General features: G+C 37.9%; 1 protein-coding gene across 1 annotated transcript; it reads right to left on the bottom strand.

Annotated features, from left to right (window-relative positions):
- Positions 1 to 8726: 8726 nt before the first annotated feature.
- Positions 8727 to 10560, bottom strand: LOC103323207 (hydroxyproline O-galactosyltransferase GALT3-like). Its single transcript, XM_008225181.2, has 2 exons — positions 9354 to 10560; positions 8727 to 9235 (listed from the first exon to the last, which is right to left on the bottom strand). Exons 1-2 carry the CDS (start codon positions 9525 to 9527, stop codon positions 8867 to 8869), a joined length of 543 nt encoding a protein of 180 aa, XP_008223403.2. The 5' UTR covers positions 9528 to 10560; the 3' UTR covers positions 8727 to 8866.
- Positions 10561 to 17326: the final 6766 nt, after the last annotated feature.

Consider the following 17326-nt stretch of genomic DNA (forward strand, 5'->3'; position numbering starts at 1 on the left):
GGCCATTTTTCAACCTGTGACTAGGTGTATCATCGCCGCATATTGGACAAGCTTTGTATCCTTTAACAACACAACCAGATAAGTTTCCATAGGCGGGAAATTATTAATTGTCCACATTAATGCAGCTCTGAGTGTAAAGTATTCTCCATTATGTGTATCATACACTCCTCTAATCCCATCCCATAAAGATTTTAAATCATCAATCAAAGGCTCCAAGTAGACGTCTATATCATTTCCGGGTTGTTTAGGACCGGAGATCAATAAGGTCAACATCATGAACTTTCGTTTCATGCACAGCTATGAAGGGAGATTATATGTAACTAAGATAACTGGCCAGCAACTATATCTGCTACTTAGAGAATTGTGGGGATTGAATCCATCAGATGAAAGAGCCAATCTCAAGTTTCTCGGCTCATTACCAAACTCGGGCCATTTATCATTAAGAAGTTTTCAAACTCTTAGCTGTCTCATGTGATCGAAACATCTTTTTAAACCTTGCAATTGGAGGAAAATACCACACCATCTTCGCTGGCACACCCTCTTTCAAGATTGAATCTTTGCCTTCCTTCCACCTTGAGATACCACAAGTAGGACAATTAGTTGAATCCTCATACTCATTTCTATACAAGATGCAATCATTGGGGCATGCGTGCATTTTCTCATAACTCAGCCCCAATGCACACAAAGTCTTTTTTGCCTCATACATAGAGGTCGGTATTGTATTTCCTTCTGGAAGCAAATCGCCTTGAAGTATCAATAATTTTGTAAAACAGACATCACTCATCCCATGTTTTGCCTTCAAATTATACAACTTCACTAATGCCGATAACTTCGTGTACTTTCTACAACCAGGGTACAATGGTTGATCTCCATCCCCAATCACATTGGCAAACTCATAAGGATCAGATCCAAAATCACCAAAATCATTATCATCCATCTCTATTTCTTCGGACACAAAACTGTACCTACTATGGTCATCATCTTCTTCAACATTTCTACTAGCATTAGTAGTTACTTCCCAAGGTTCTCCGTGAAATGTCCAATTCTTATAGCTTTGGTCAACTCCATTAAAGTATAAATGATCCCTTATAATTCCAACCCCAAACAATTTCAAATTAACACATTTAACACATGGACAACGGATATGTGTTGTAGTTAGAAGATTTTCTACAGAAAAGTTCAAAAATGCTTCCACCCCTAACTCATATACCTTCGATCTTCTATCCGAGTGTATCCATGACTTATCCATCTCCGACACTATACCATATTATATATAATAAAGTGAAAAGACAAGCAATGACCATCACTATAGCAGATTATATACAATTTAATAGCAAGTAATATACAACACAGACGATGATTTTTAAACAAAAACAGACGTATTTGACATATATAGACGACGGATTTTCAATAAACGTCGTCTAATTATAACTACGACGGTAGTTAAAGAACACCATCGTGTATAAGTAATACAAACGACGGTTTATGAAAAAACCGTCATCGTATGCCTAAAAACGCGTCGATATCCCAGTTTATTTTCAAGATCCCAAAACCCTATTAAGAACACAATATATACATGAAACCAAGCATGAAACCAACATATACTAAGCATGAAAACAATAAATCCATTCCCAATTCAACATAACAGAGAGTGATTAAAAGATCCGACAAAATTAAATCCATTCCTTATTCAACATAACATAGAGTGATCCAGAAAACATTAAACAGAAAATCCATGAACCCATAGCTTCAACAACATTATTAACATATCGCAAAACATATATCTAAAACTCTTTAACAAAACAACCTAATATCATTCAATGAATTTACAAGGGGAAGAGAGGGTTTGTACTTACAGGTTGGCAGAGCTCACAGATTATGGCATACTTGGATTCGATAGAGCCTGGAGAGCTCAACTTTGAATTAGAGATGAAGTGAGAGAGCGAAATGTTATGTAGCGCGAAATCTGAAAATTTTAGGGTTCAGGGTTAGAAGTATAAAACTAAGAGCCAAATCTGAAAATTTTAGGTCGCGCGAATATTTTTAGAAAGCGCGCTCTTTAAAACATCGACGGAAAAAACAACCGTCGTTAAAAGTTCACTTTAAACATGACGCTTATTACATTAAAGACGTCGTGGTAAAACTATGTACGACGCAAAATCAAACAGAAGTCGTCAAAACTAAGAAAAACCATGGCGAAAGTTCTACCAAAACCGACGTAAATATAGTATTCCACGACTCAAACACTGAACATAACGCTGTTTATTTTGAAGAAACCACGTCGTCTATTGAAGCAATAGGAGTTGACGTTGCATTTTTTGGATTTATTTTAAATTTATTTTGAATATTTTGAATTAAAAATAATAAAATATTCTTATATCAACAACAAACCACGTCGGGGTTAATAAATTAACGACGTTGTAAATTATAATAAACGACTCACTTGTAAAAAGGACGTCGTTTAAAAGAGAAACCATGGCGGATGTTTCACCATCCGACATAAACTCTATATTCCACGACTCAATCACTCTCGTTAAAAGTAATACCCTAAACCCTAAACCCTAAATTATATATTTTAAAATATAATTTTATAAAATTGTTTATGGTTTTACAGCCTAATATATAACAAACATAAACCCTAAACCACAAAAATTATACTTTAACCCTAAACCCTAATAAATAACAACCCTAAACCTCAAACACTAAACCCTAAACCATCAAACTATAAATGATGTTATGACTCATCAAAACAATTTTATTTTGGGTGGTCATTTTAAACTTTTATTACTCAAACTGCATTTTTTTGAGGTTTAGGGGGAAGAAAATATATCAATGACTTCATAGGAGTTGACGTTGCATTTTTTGGATTTATTTTAAATTTATTTTGAATATTTTGAATTAAAAATAATAAAATATTCTTATATCAACAACAAACCACGTCGGGTTAATTAATTAACGACATTGTAAATAATAATAAACGACTCAGTTGTAAAAAGGACGTCGTTTAAAAGAGAAACCATGGCGGATGTTTCACCATCCGACGTAAACTCAATATTCCACGACTCAATCACCGTCGTTAAAAAGTAATAACCTAAACCCTAAAATCTAAATTATATATTTTTAAAATATAATTTTATAAAATTGTTTATGGTTTTACAGCCTAATATACAACAAACATAAACCGTAAACCCTAAAAATTATCCTTTAACCCTAAACCCTAATAAATAACAACCCTAAGCCTTCAACCCTAAACCCTGAACCTCAAACTATAAGTGATGTTATGACTCATCAAAACAATTTATTTTTGGGTGGTCATTTTAAAATTGTATTACTCAAACTGAATTTTTTAAAGGTTTATGGGGAAGAAAATATATCAATGACTTCATAGGAGTTGACGTTGCATTTTTTTGATATATTTTACATTTATTATGAATATTTTGAATGAAATAGAATAAAATATTCCTACAAACACAACAAACCACGTCGACTTTAAGAAAGTAACGACGTTGTAAATATAATAAACGACATAGTCATCAAACAGTTCCTGCATCGCCCACAAAACAATTGCAACTTTTGTTTTTGTTTTGTTTTGTTTTTTCCGTCCTTATGCTTATCCTCTAAACAAAAGAATTCAATATATCTCATCTTGAATCGAGGATCCAGTGCTCCAGAGCAAATCAACTCTGGAAGAGTCCTTAAATCTTTCTGCTGGTCATATTCAACTACCTCCTTGACCTTTGTATCTGTAGAATTTCAAAGGTTGTATTTTCATCATAAGTTCTTTACAATTGTACAGCAATATATAAGGAGATTGACTCCTTGATTTACGCCACAACTTGGTGGCTTAGGGAAGACAAATAACAGCTCCTTGAATTAAGGAGTTGACAACACAAAGATATACTAATCACAAGAGACCCGGACTCTTAACCACCTAGGGAACAAACAATACCCAGAAGGAACATAGATGAGTAGTTGACCTATCCCCTTATTGTCCAGTGTTACCGTAAGCCAACCTAATATTCAGGAAATCCTGATGACCACCGGACTATAATCATCGGACTAACATCCAATACTCCCCCTCAAGGGATCCGAAGGTTTATGGATCCAAGCTTGAGTCGTTAAACGATGAGAAGCCAAGGGCTTGGTGAATATGTCGGCTTGGTGAAGCTTCGTGTATAATGTGTTTGAATCACCTGCGATGAACTTGTTCCCGAATGTAATGACAATCAACTTCAATGTGTTTCGTCCTCTCGTGAAACACTGGGTTTGATGCTATATGCATGGCTGTGATTGTCACAAAATAAGGACATAGGAAGATTTGTAGGAACACTTAAATCACATAGAAGGCCCTTGAGCCATATCAACTCACACGCAGATTGAAGCCATTGCACGATACTCGCTTCGGCTTGATCGGCGATGACAATTGCTTCTTACTCTTCCATGTGACCAAGTTTCCACCGACAAATGTCACATAGCGGTGGTGGACTTACGATCGATTGCGTTCCTGCCCAATCAGCATCACAATACCCCATGATTTGTGTGTTGTTATTCTTCTTCATGATGATACCACGACCCACTGATCCTTTTAAGTAGCGTAAGATCCTTTTAACAAGGGTCAAATGCTCAAGTGTCGGGGAGTGCATGAATTGGCTCACAATACTGACAGGATATGTGATGTCGGTCAGTGATTGTTAGGTAGATCAACTTACCAACCGTCGCTGATAATAGCTTATATCCGTGAGTGGTGTGCCCTTCAAGCTAGGTTTGAGCTTGCTGTCAAGAGGGGTAATGGCTGGTTTAGCATCGCTCATGTTAGCCTCCTTGAGCAAATCCAGGACGTACTTCCTTTGGTTAAGAAACAGTCCTCTGTGCGAGGTTGCCACTTCTATACCAAGAAAGTACTTCAATATCCCAAGGTCTTTAATTGCAAACCTTTGTCTGAGGGACTGTTTGAGGTTGAAGATCTCGTCAGCATTATCACCTGTAATTATCAGATCATCTACATAGATCAGCACAACCAATTTTCCCATAGCTCCTGTGCGAACAAATAGTGAGGAGTCGGCATTGCTGCTTTTGAAACCAACACTAGTGAGAATCGAGCTTAGCTTGGCATACCAAGCTCGTGGGGACTGTTTCAGGCCATAAATGGATTTGTGCAATTTGCACACTAAATCCAGTTCATTGCTTTGAGGATGCCCAGGTGGCAATTTCATATAGACTTCTTCTTTGAGATCACCGTGCAAGAATGCATTCTTCACGTCCATTTGGTACATGGGCCACCCCTTGTTTACACCACGACAGTAGCACTCTACTTTGTGTTCATTTTGGCAACAGGTGCAAACGTTTCTTTGTAATCCACCTCGAATGTTTGAGTGAATCCCCGAGCCACCAATCTTGCTTTATGCCTCTCAATTGATCCATCTGACTTGAATTTGAGCTTATAAATCCATTTGCAACCCACAGCTTTCTTGCCTTTTGGAAGTTTGGTGATGCTCCAGGTGTTGTGTTGATCTAGGGCTTTAAGTTCTTCTTGCATGGCTTCCTTCCACACCTCTTGGCTGTTGGCCTCATGGAAATTCTGAGGCTCACTGTAACTCGATATGGTGCTGAGGAATACGGCATGGGCTGGTGTCACTCTCTTGTACGACACACAATTGGAGATGAGATGTGTGGGTTTGTAGGTGACAAAGTCTTGAAATCTTGTGGGAGGTTGCCTAACACGTATTGGATTGCGTCGTGGAGCAGGAGGAGTTGTCTCACACTCGTTCACATCTTGGACCATATTAGGAGGATCATCTTGATTGTCACCATCTTCATGTAGTGTACCATCAGGGCGAGACCCTTTATTGCTACTTTCATTGAGAGATGCATCAATGTTGACATGGTTGGGATCTTCTTGTTGTGGAGCCTCAAGTTCGATTCTTGGTAGTGGGAACACATCCAAGATGCCATCCCCTTGACTTGGGATTTCAAGGGACTTGCTGAAAAAAGGATTAGTTTCATGAAATTGAACATCTTTTGACACAATCAATCTCCTTAGTTAGGGATTATAACACTTATATCCCTTTTGTGTAGATGAATAACCGAGAAAAATACATTTAATAGCTCTAGGATCCAATTTATCTCGATGATGAGGCTGAATGTGTACAAAGCAGATGCAGCCAAAGACTCTAAGGTGTGAGAGGTCAATTTGACTTCCTTTCATGACCTCTAGGGGAGACTTGAAATCCAAGACTCGGCTGGGTAATCTATTGATGATGTAGGCAGCTGCCATAACCCCTTGGGACCAAAATCTCTTTGGTACATTCATTTGCAGCATTATTGCTCTAGTTTTTTCAAGTAAGTCGCGGTTTTTGCGTTCGGCTACGCCATTTTGTTGAGGTGTGCCAACACAGCTTGTTTGATGCATGATGCCATGAGTGCTCAAATATTGTTTCATGATATGGGACATGTATTCGGTGCCATTGTCAGACCTTAAGGTTTGAATTTTAGAGGAGAAGTGGTTTTTAACAAGGTTATGAAAGTCCTTAAATACTTCCATAACTTCATTCTTAGACTTTAGAAGATACAACCATGTGACTCGAGAGAAATCATCAACAAAAATCACAAAATACTTATAACCATCAAAAGATTCACTAGTTGGTCCCCATACATCTGAATGAACTAGTTCAAAACACTTACTAGCCCTGGACAAGGAAGAGTTAAAAGGTAATCTAGTGGCCTTAGACAAGTGGCAAGTTTCACATGAAATTGCATCCTTCCCTAAGTTTGGAAATAAAGTTGACAAAATGGGTGGAGAAGGGTGAGCTAAACGTTGATGCCACAATTGATTATCTTGGATGGGGTTTGACTTGGCTTGAAACCCTCTGGGATTGCTCTTCGATATGTAATAGAGACCATCTAAATAAAACCCTTCACCAATCGTCTTCTTGGTGGCACAATCCTGAAAAACGACATTGTGAGGAGAAAATATGGCTAAGCAATTCAAGGTATTTGTGATTTTTCCCACAGACAGAAGTTGAAAGGGAAAGGAAGGTACATATAAAGCCACCGACTCAATTTCATCTGACATTAATTTTATTTTTTCCTTTCCTAAAACCTTTACATTCTCACCAGTTGCAATTGAAACTTGAGAAGGATTTGCTAATTTTTCGAACTTATGAGACTTTGACACATGGTTGGTCATATGATATGTGGCACCCGAATCTACAACCCAAAAATCATGCAACATATTTATTTTAAAAGCAGTTTTAAAGGCTTTCATGATACCTTGCATGTCCTCTTGGGGTATGGGTTTTGTATCTGCCAAGAAACCCGCAAACTTGCCTAGCAATGCTGTCGAGTTCCCTTCTTCAGTCTGCACGGTCAATTCCAGCCCCTCCTATCTTGCCTTGAAGATACACCATAAACTCACTCATGAGTTCAGCTGGATTTGCTGTGAAGTTCTTGAATGGATCAGACCCATTAGAGGTGGAGGCAACGCATGATTTGCACGGTGTGCATCACGGTTCACCTCTGAAACCCTTGTTGTCCTTCATGAAATCAGGCTTTAATTCTGGATGTAAAATCCAGCATGTGTCCTTCACATGGCATGTATTGTTGCAGTTTTGACACTTCAAGTTCGGATGCTTCCCCTTGTACTTCCTCTCGTTGGTTAGATAGGCCCTAGCCTCAGGTACACTGGCCATTGTACCCATGTTCATGACTTTCCTCCTTACTTCTTCACGTTGAATTGTCGCACATACACTGGTGAAGGAAGGAAGTTCAGTGTTCATGAGTATATGGCATCGTAGATCTTCATATGTTGAATCGAGACTGGACAGGAGTTGAAATATCTTGTCTTCTTCCGCTCTCTTTCGTGGCAGAGCTACATCGGTTGTATGAGGGCGATATATTTCCAACTCATTCCACATGATTTTCATGCTCCCTAGGAGTTGCACAAAGGGCTTGCCGTCTTGTTGCAGATCGGAGATATCCTTCTTTAATTGAAAAACCCGTGCAGCATTGTTCTGACTGCCATACATTTCTTGACTGCTTTCCCATAGCTTGTATGAGGATTCGAGTAACTGAATATTTCAGCTAATTTACGTTCCATGGAATTCAGGAGCCACGACATAACCAGCTGATCCTTGCTAAGCCAGGATTCATAGGTTGGTGAGGAAGCATCAGGCACTTCGATGTTTCCATTTATGAACCCCAACTTGGATCTTCCACCTAGAGCCAGAGACACTGCTCTCGACCAAGGCAAGTAATTAAACTCATTCAACAAGACTGAGCTTAATCGTTGATTTGGGTTGACATCCACCTCATGCACATTTAAGGAGGAAGACACCGGTGAGCTTTCAGCTTCTGATCCGAATGGATTGTCTTCAGCCATTTTGAAGATTGAAGACGCTCGGATAGCAGTAAAGCAGACGCAGGTTAATTTTCCTGCTCTGATACCATGTAGAATTTCGAAGGTTGTATTTTCATCATAAGTTCTTTACAATTGTACAGCAATATATAAGGAGATTGACTCCTTGATTTACGCCACAACTTGGTGGCTTAGGGAAGACAAATAACAGCTCCTTGAATTAAGGAGTTGACAACACAAAGATATACTAATCACAAGAGACCCGGACTCTTAACCACCTAGGGAACAAACAATACCCAGAAGGAACATAGATGAGTAGTTGACCTATCCCCTTATTGTCCAGTGTTACCGTAAGCCAACCTAATATTCAGGAAATCCTGATGACCACTGGACTATAATCATCGGACTAACATCCAATAGTATCTGAAACTGATGAAAAGGAACTCACATCCTTGCTATGACCACTGCTGAAAATAATTCAACTAACAGACAAAACCACAGCCTTTAGACTTCTTATTGGGAAAAACCAGAGGATATTGAAGAATATGAGACCATGTTGGTATGCACACGCAAATGACTCAGAGTCTGCAATGATTCACTTACAAGGCCAATGAAAAACCGGACAGCCACATCCCCAGAACGTACAGCCTCATATTGCATCCAAGCCCTCCTCAATGCCATTCTACGCTCAAAATTATTTCCAGTAGAGAACACTCCAACCAACATCAATGGCCTTTTCTTCAAAGTTGCAGGAGCTTTGAGGTGCTCAACATCAACAACTAAATCATGATCCTCAGAAACAGGAAAGCCTTTAGCTAAGGCAGATAAGAGGTCCAAACCACCAGCCACTTTGACTTTGGTAACTGACCATGGCTCAAGTTTCTACATATACAAAAAAGCAATGTAGGGTGGAATTATTCACTTTTTCCAAAATGGAATTGTCTTGCAGAAAACAAGTTTTGGGCAATAATCTGTTATTACCAATAAAATCAGACCTTACCTCCCTATATGCAAAAGATGTTTCATGCCTTCCATTCACAGTCATGTGAAATCCCTCTAAACCAACCCACAATGTAGCAGTAAAGGGATTCCCTTCAACAAATGGGAAATTTGCACTTCCAAAGGCACCTCCCCTGGAAACATTGGTCAACATGTCAATACTAGGCTGACTCATATTTAGATTTTCTTCCAAGGAGCTTCTGACAGCTTGTTCATTGCAAAGAACAAGTCCATCAACTGTCAAATTTGCTAAAAGGTGTAAGATTTCTACCTGTAACACCCTTATTGTTTTTTAAGAGGAACCTTACTCTTAAGTTAAAGAAAAAGAGCAGGATATGATAAATAATCTTTATTTGATTAGTATGAAAACAGTGTTATACATTATAACATTTTCGATTAATACAGAGGACAAATGAGTGTTCTAAAGTTATCATGAATTTAATTACATGGGATCATTTTTGCATGAGTTTATTTGCTTCTTCTACTGTCATTATGTGTTATGCTGACAAATGACAATACAGGTGCCACCATCATCAGCAGTGGCACCCTCTGAAGGAGGAGGTGAATCGACCGAGATAGAAGAAGGGTCACCGCCACCATCCCAAGAAGTCGCCTCTTCTGACTCCATTCGTCTGGGTTCGCTACTTCAGCAAACTCATAACACTGGGCTGCCTCAGCAATCGCCAGGATCACTCGTGGTGGATCTAGTGCTGAACGTGGGGAAATTTCTTCAAGCACTGAGAGAAATTCTTAGTGGCGTTCAGCAGCTGATTAATATTTACAGGCCAGTCTTTAATGAGTCTGGTTCGCTGAGCAGGATGGCTGAATCGGTAGCGTGGCTCTTGAATGCTTTGCAGAGAATAAGATTTTTCTTCTTCGGTATCATTTTCTTGCTACAATTTCTGATCGGCCCGCTTCTTTTAAGACTGTGGCGTGTATTCACACCTTTGGTTTTTCAACTTCGGGAAAGTTCCATGGGAACTCTGGCCAGAATTAATTTGTCACAATCTCTCTCTCTCTCTCTCTCTCTCACTCTCTCTCTCTCCCCCCCGCAGGTTTTGGACCCGTGGAGGCTGGCTGTCAAATTACAAACTGCAATTTCGTTTTTTTAAATGGGTTGTAAAATCTGACTTTATGTTGATTTTTTGTCACAGTTTGTAAGAACTAAAACTTTCTATTTTGTCTGTTGGATGAGGATGATGATTGGGATTTTCTTTAGTTTAGAAACTTAAAAATGTTGGAGTATCCTTGAATCGAAATTACTGGTGATTTTATATATACTCTAAAACGAAATGGGCTGGCCCGTTTTAATTAACTCATATTGGGTTTTTCCCCAAAAAGAAAATTGTTTTTGGTTAATCTGTCCATCCAAACTAGTGCCCATTTCTACAACTTTAAAAGATAGAAGAGAAATAAAAAAGAGCTATTTTGGGTATGCTTAATGTGAGCCCAATAACACAGAGTCACAGACCCAGTGTCAAATTTGACATACACACATGCAATTTCTTTATTTGAGCTCATGCCCATTAACCCATTAACCCATCACTTTAAACTCAACGGATAAGAGAAAGAGACAAAATTTACAAGACAGACCTTAGTTCCAATCTCAAATAATTTCAAATAATTTCTCAAACTCAAATTTGTTTATATACTAACTACACACCAAGTTTAAGATCATTACTCTTCCTCACTACACCTCTTCCTGGAATTATTAATTCAAATTTTCTAGAGTCAAATTTTGATTTTCGCACATAATAGTTAAAGATAATGTCGCATGAAATTTGTAGATATTAAGGATTTTTTTTATTTTATAAAAATTAATTGTTTGTGAATTTTTAAAGATAAATAGACACAAAATGAAACCATGTTGACACATGGCGCAACACGAAATGACGCTTGTCAGAAGCACTGATGATGCACTCTTCTACAAACTCAATGTGACACTTTCCAAGTCTTTTGAGTTCATCTTAAAGCATTCATAAAAGCACTAATGAAGACAAAGTCAAAAAATTAAAAATAATATTATGAAGCTTTAGTGAATAGTAAATGAAGCGATGTTGAAACTCTAAAGAATCATTTTGAAGCGTTTATGGAATTTTGGTGGCAAACAAGGACTGATGTAGCATTGCAATTATGACTTGTGCCATTTCTCTATTATTTGTAAAATTTATAATCATTAAAATTCATAAAAATATACATAAAATTACTGTAAGTTCCTGGGAACAACTCTTCATATTTGAATTGTCAAAGGAACCAAAGCTTTACACAAGGGCCTGCACAAATTAGTTGCTTTTTCAATAACAAGATACAATATTGAAAAGACGGGAGATTTCTCGTATCCAATCTGCACATGTTTCAGTTATTTAGAAGAAAAATATATCAAGTGTTTAAACAAGAATCATACCATAGAGATGGTAGGGCAATAAAAGATAAACACAAGAGTTGTCAATTGGTTATCTGGGCAAAAAATTGGCCATTTGAAAGATCTTGGAATTTGTTCAAGTGTTTACAAGACGTTGCGCCTGATTTTAGAGAGAGAGAGAGAGAGAGAGAGAGAGAGAGAGAGAGAGAGTCCTCTTATGATGTTGTAGAGCCTCTATACTTATAGGCAAGAATCCCTAATGATGAAAGCTAGAGGAGGTTACTTGGATGTTTGTCCAAAGTCAGCTGTTGATCCGTCCTCGTGAGCCAATCAACAAGTAGGGAAAATGATATCTCAGATGAAACTACTGGTCTCAAGGGATGTCCTTTTGGTTTGTTTCGCAACTGAAAAACAGGTTGGAAGGTGGTTCCTCTTGGGTATGACGTCCATTATCCAGCATGCTTTCTTGCTAAGAGAGACGACAGTCAAGTCACTCTTAATGGCGAGAACCCATCTTCAGACTGTCACGTGGGTTGATGGATAAGAGTTACTCATTTTTCTAACTTAGTGTGGGTCAAAACTGGGGTCTTTTCCCAAAATGGGCTTTTGAATGGGTTTCGCCCATTGCTGGTCCCAATCTAAAAAAGCCATTTTCGTTAGTTTAAAAGAAAGAGGTTGGGCTTGGGTCTAATGTAATCTTATTTGAAAAACAAAACCATCTTTGGCCCATTTTTCAAATATGTTACAAACAAATATATATGTATATATATATATGAATTAGTGTTGAGACCCAAAAAATTCACGATTGGGCCCGAATAAATTATCAAGCCCAAAATGACATTATACTAAAAGGAGACATAAACCGGAGTGCACTAAAACCACCACACGCGATTTACAGTTCACGTGCCACGCTAAATAAATAATTCGTCATGCTAGGAGTCAAGATAAAGTATACCGGCTCTACAACCCCATGCCGAAATTAAACATCACAGTCCTTCCCAAGGATGATAAAATTAAAACACGCCAAGTGATATGCCATGCCAAGCACGCAATCGTTATTTCGCATCCAATCACACTACAAGCCTAAGTGGGCCCAAGTCACTCAAAACGCCCGGGGCTTGCTTGAGTGGGTTGTGGTATGGACGGTAATAAATCAACATAAGGCCCATTGATGGGTCGAGAAATAGAAAGTCTCGGGTTGCTTGGGAGCCTCGGGACTCAAGCCAATTTCTTAGACCCAAACATGTGGGTGAGCACAAGGGGGAAGAAATAGCCTAAATAGCCCAAGCAAAATAGCCTATTGGCTCAAAAGCCCAATGTTTAATAAAATAACCCACTTATTTAAATGAACCACATTAGCCCATACAAAACTTCACAACAAGCCACAAAAGCCTCAGCCCCTTGCTAGAAAAATAAAAGCCACGAAGAGAGAGTGCAGAAGATTTATTGAACAAAGGCTGCTGGGAGATGCCAGCACATGGGGGGAGCAAGTTTCAAAGCCAAAACAATCAAGGAACCAAGGGATATTAGCATGTAAGCTGCCAGGAGAAGGAGCACCCTTCAAACCATCATGCACACCCATTTGTTTTCCTTCATCAGAATTGGCCAGGGAAGAAGGAAGGAAAGAAGAAGAAAATTAGCTAAGAATGGAACTTCCCACTGAACAGCTGTGGGAAAGGGGGCCTTGAGCTCCCAAAATTCCTAATTTAGTGCAAATTGATAGAGGAAATCTCACCAAGATATGAAAGTTAAGGGAGGAGAGTAGAAATGAAGGAAAGGCTTGGCCAAGTTGGGAAGAAACCATTAGGGTTTCTTGGGAAATGATAGTTTCCCGCAGCTATAAAATGAGGCATCGTTTACCCAACAAAACCAATCCACACTGAGAGAGCAAGCTACCTCTCCCACCTGCAAAAATCTAGCAATCGTGCACTATTCACCCTTCTTCTCCATCTTCCTTTTCTGGCAGCAGAGTATCTGTCAAGCTGCTGGAAGAGCATTGTTCTTTATTTCTCTCTTCTCAGCCAAATCTCTTACAAACTTCTCCTTTCTTACCTTAACATTTCCTTTTTTCCCCCAAGAAAGCCTAAATTTCCCCTTAGTGCTAAACTCATGTTGATTTTGCTTCCATGCCACATGCCTCTCGTGCCAAGCTCAAAAGTTTATCTGTAAGCTTGAAGTAATTACCTGTAAGTTGCCATTGTTTTGGCCTGTGAAGGTAACCAAAATACTTCCTAAGGCTCTATTTTCGAATCATTTCTGGGGCTTAATTTTCGAATCCAGACAAAGGGGATAATTTCATCATCGCCATTTACGACAGCCCGACCCATTTACAGCTGCCGAAAGAAAAAGTCCCCTACAATTAGAAAAGGTATTGATTCCAACTCTGGAATCATAAAAATGGGAAACATGAAATCATGCTAATTTGCAAAGTAGAATCACTTGCACACATGGTGGTAGCAATGCATGCATGTTATGTGTTTTTTTTAGAACTTGGTTGTAATTGTTTGCATAGTTATTGATCAAAACTAAAATTATATTAGTTTTTCAATCTAGTCTTCTCTAAATCCTCTTTGTTTTTTTCTATATTCAGTAGTCATTGTACTTTTTTTTTTCTTTTCTAATAAGAAAGGACTTGATGTTCTAGTGCTCGAAGTTTTCCTGTTCTTGTTCATCCAGGAGACAATTGTATCACATGAAAACATTACTGCATGATGATGCTTTGGTACAAGTCTACCCAAATTGTTTTTGGCCTAAAACCAGCCGGAAACAAATTAAATGAAACAATTAATAACAAAAACAATAAATAAAATAAAAAGAATAAACGTAGAACATTATTAAACAAACTTGTGATCTTTGATCATCGCTTGAACTAAAAAAATAATGAAAGCTGACTTGATTGAAATATATTTAGTGACTGAAACTATCCATGTTTTATATTGTGAGTTGGTTACTAGTAACCAATTTGTGAGCTATCTATCATGTTCATTCATTAAACCTTTAAACTAAGGATTATATATATGACATTCCTTGGTGCTGATGTTGTCACATGTATATGGTGAGTGTACATAGGTAAAAATATGATGACTATTAGCACATTTTTAAGATGAAAAACGAGAATAAACATTTGAGTAACATCAGTTGAGCACTTATGGAATGTAACATCCCGTCCCAAAAATCACTGTTCAATTGATTATTTATTGTGGAATTACATTTATGCCATTGGGTGTAGGGGGGCTTTAGTCACTTTTTGTTCAGAAAGGAATTTGGGGAATTGAGTGGTACTGTTGCGTAGAGCTCGACGATATGAGTTCATAGGTGGCAGGTTTAATTTGAAGTTAAAACAAAAAAGTTATGATCTACAGAAGTACAATGGCACAATTGTAATTTTTGCAAAGTTAAATAGCTCTCTCTCTCTCTCTCTCTCTCTCTCTCTCTCTCTCTCTCTCTCTCTCTCAATGGACTGCGCATAGCGTCTCTTCGACTTCCCAGCGAGAGATCTCGTCGTCCGGCCACGGTTGCCGTCAATCTTGGACGGGTTTTGCTCGCCTCTTCCTCCTCTTCATGTCTATACCCATTTCCAGCCTTGATTCCACGAGATTAGCCCAAAAAATTAAGGGATGAAGAGTGGGAGGGTTTTTTTTATAAGCTCTTTTTAAAATGTTATTTTATTATACTATATAATTGATTTATTGATTTTTTAAGGAATTGGTGGGCCCCACAGTGGACACGTCATCAGTTAACGTCTGACCAAAACAATCAACTTAACAGAAGGCTTAAATTAGTCAGATTTGAAAACCATCAAGTATGAATTGATGAAATTAAAACTCGAAAGCCCATATTGAGAATGACCCAAATCTTTAGGCGGTCTTTTGACGTTAGCCCTAAATAAAACATGAAAGATAAAAATTTCCCTTAATTGATTGATTTACCAGTCATGAGTGCATTTCAATCATGCAAGTTAACCATGTACCATATATGTAAATGAATGAATTCGAGTATGTCGTATAGACATTTGTAGTTTGGGGAGTACGAGAAGATGATATACTTGGATGGAGACATACAAGTGTTTGATGATATCGATCACCTTTTCGACATGCCGGAGAGTTATTTTTATGCTGTGATGGATTGCTTTTGTGAGAAGACATGGAGTAAGACTCCTCAGCATAAGATTGGATACTGCCAGCAGTGCCCTGAGAAGTTTCACTGGCCAGTCGACTTGGGCTCACCAACACCACCTTACTTCAATGCTGGGATGTTTGTCTATGTGCCTCGTCTTCTGACTAGACCCTCAAAGTCACCTCTCCTTCCTCATTTGCAGAGCAGGTAAATTATAATCCAATATGGTCCTTTATTTGTTTGTGTTTCTCTGATGATTTCGTCCTTGTAGGTTGGTTTGGGATTTTTGAAAATTAATTTTGGTGATGTGGAGGAATTTTTGAACATGTTCTCCATGGATGTATACAAGCCTATCCCACCTGCACACAATCTCTTATGGCTCTCTTGTGGCGCCACCCTGAAAATGTGGACATTGACCAAGTGAAGGTTGTCCTTCATTACTGTGCTGCGGTATGTGATGATCAAAACACATCTCATCTATATACATATACAAAAATGTTTTGTAAGTATACTGTTTGGCGATATATAAATATTTATCTGACAAGAGAACGTTGTGTTGGCGGAATAATAGGAAATATGAATTTAAATTATAATAATTCTCAATAAAATTATAATCATCAAATACAATAACAAATTACATGAAATTAATGTAAATCAACAAACACAAATAGAGATTCTGACAACTTTAGCAATTGAGGCTTGCAAGAATTGCAAACAGATTTCGCCCTTGCTCTTGTACTCGTAGTTCTATAGTCGTTTATCTCCCAGGATTCAACAATTGATAATTCTAAATTGAAGCACTTCAATTTAAGATTTTGGCGGACCAATTATATATTTGTACACTCTCGAGACACTTCGGAAGGAAACTTGAAGATTAATACTCTAACATAGCATGAGTGGTGAAAACTCCTTGAATATCATACAACTTAGGTTTATATAGAACCCAAGTGACCTTTTGGAATAGCAATGGTGGTTGTTAACTAATTGACGTCATCCATGCAAAAGGGAAGATCTCTAATTGAAATGCATAGAAAAACTAAAAATAAAGGTTATATCTCGAAATAACCCAATTCGAGTTGCTATAGCCGTTATGCTTTTAGGCGGTTTTACTTGAAGTATTCTCAAATGATTTAATCAATTAATAAGGAAAGGAAGGTCGATGACAAAATTTAGTTTATTTTCTAGGCTGACAATTGACAAAAACTCCTACGTAGTAACTTATCTGCTATAAATTAGAAAAAAAATAAAAATAATTTATCTGCTATAAATTAAATGAGTTGTACTGTTCATATTAAACAAGGAATCCTCACTCCTGTATAATTAATATTGATATATGCTTTCACTTTTCGGTTTTTTATCTTCACATCAAATTACAAATCCTTTCAATCTTCAGACTCCTCACTTTGATTGAAAACCTAAACCTACTTGTTCACATCCTATGTACCTATATATATGTGTGTGTGTCAAGAGTTGCATATTGAAGAATTAATAAAAGA

The sequence above is a fragment of the Prunus mume genome, linkage group LG2 (genome assembly GCF_029339155.1).
Source record: "Prunus mume cultivar Tortuosa linkage group LG2, ASM2933915v1, whole genome shotgun sequence".
NCBI classification, from domain to species: domain Eukaryota; kingdom Viridiplantae; phylum Streptophyta; class Magnoliopsida; order Rosales; family Rosaceae; genus Prunus; species Prunus mume.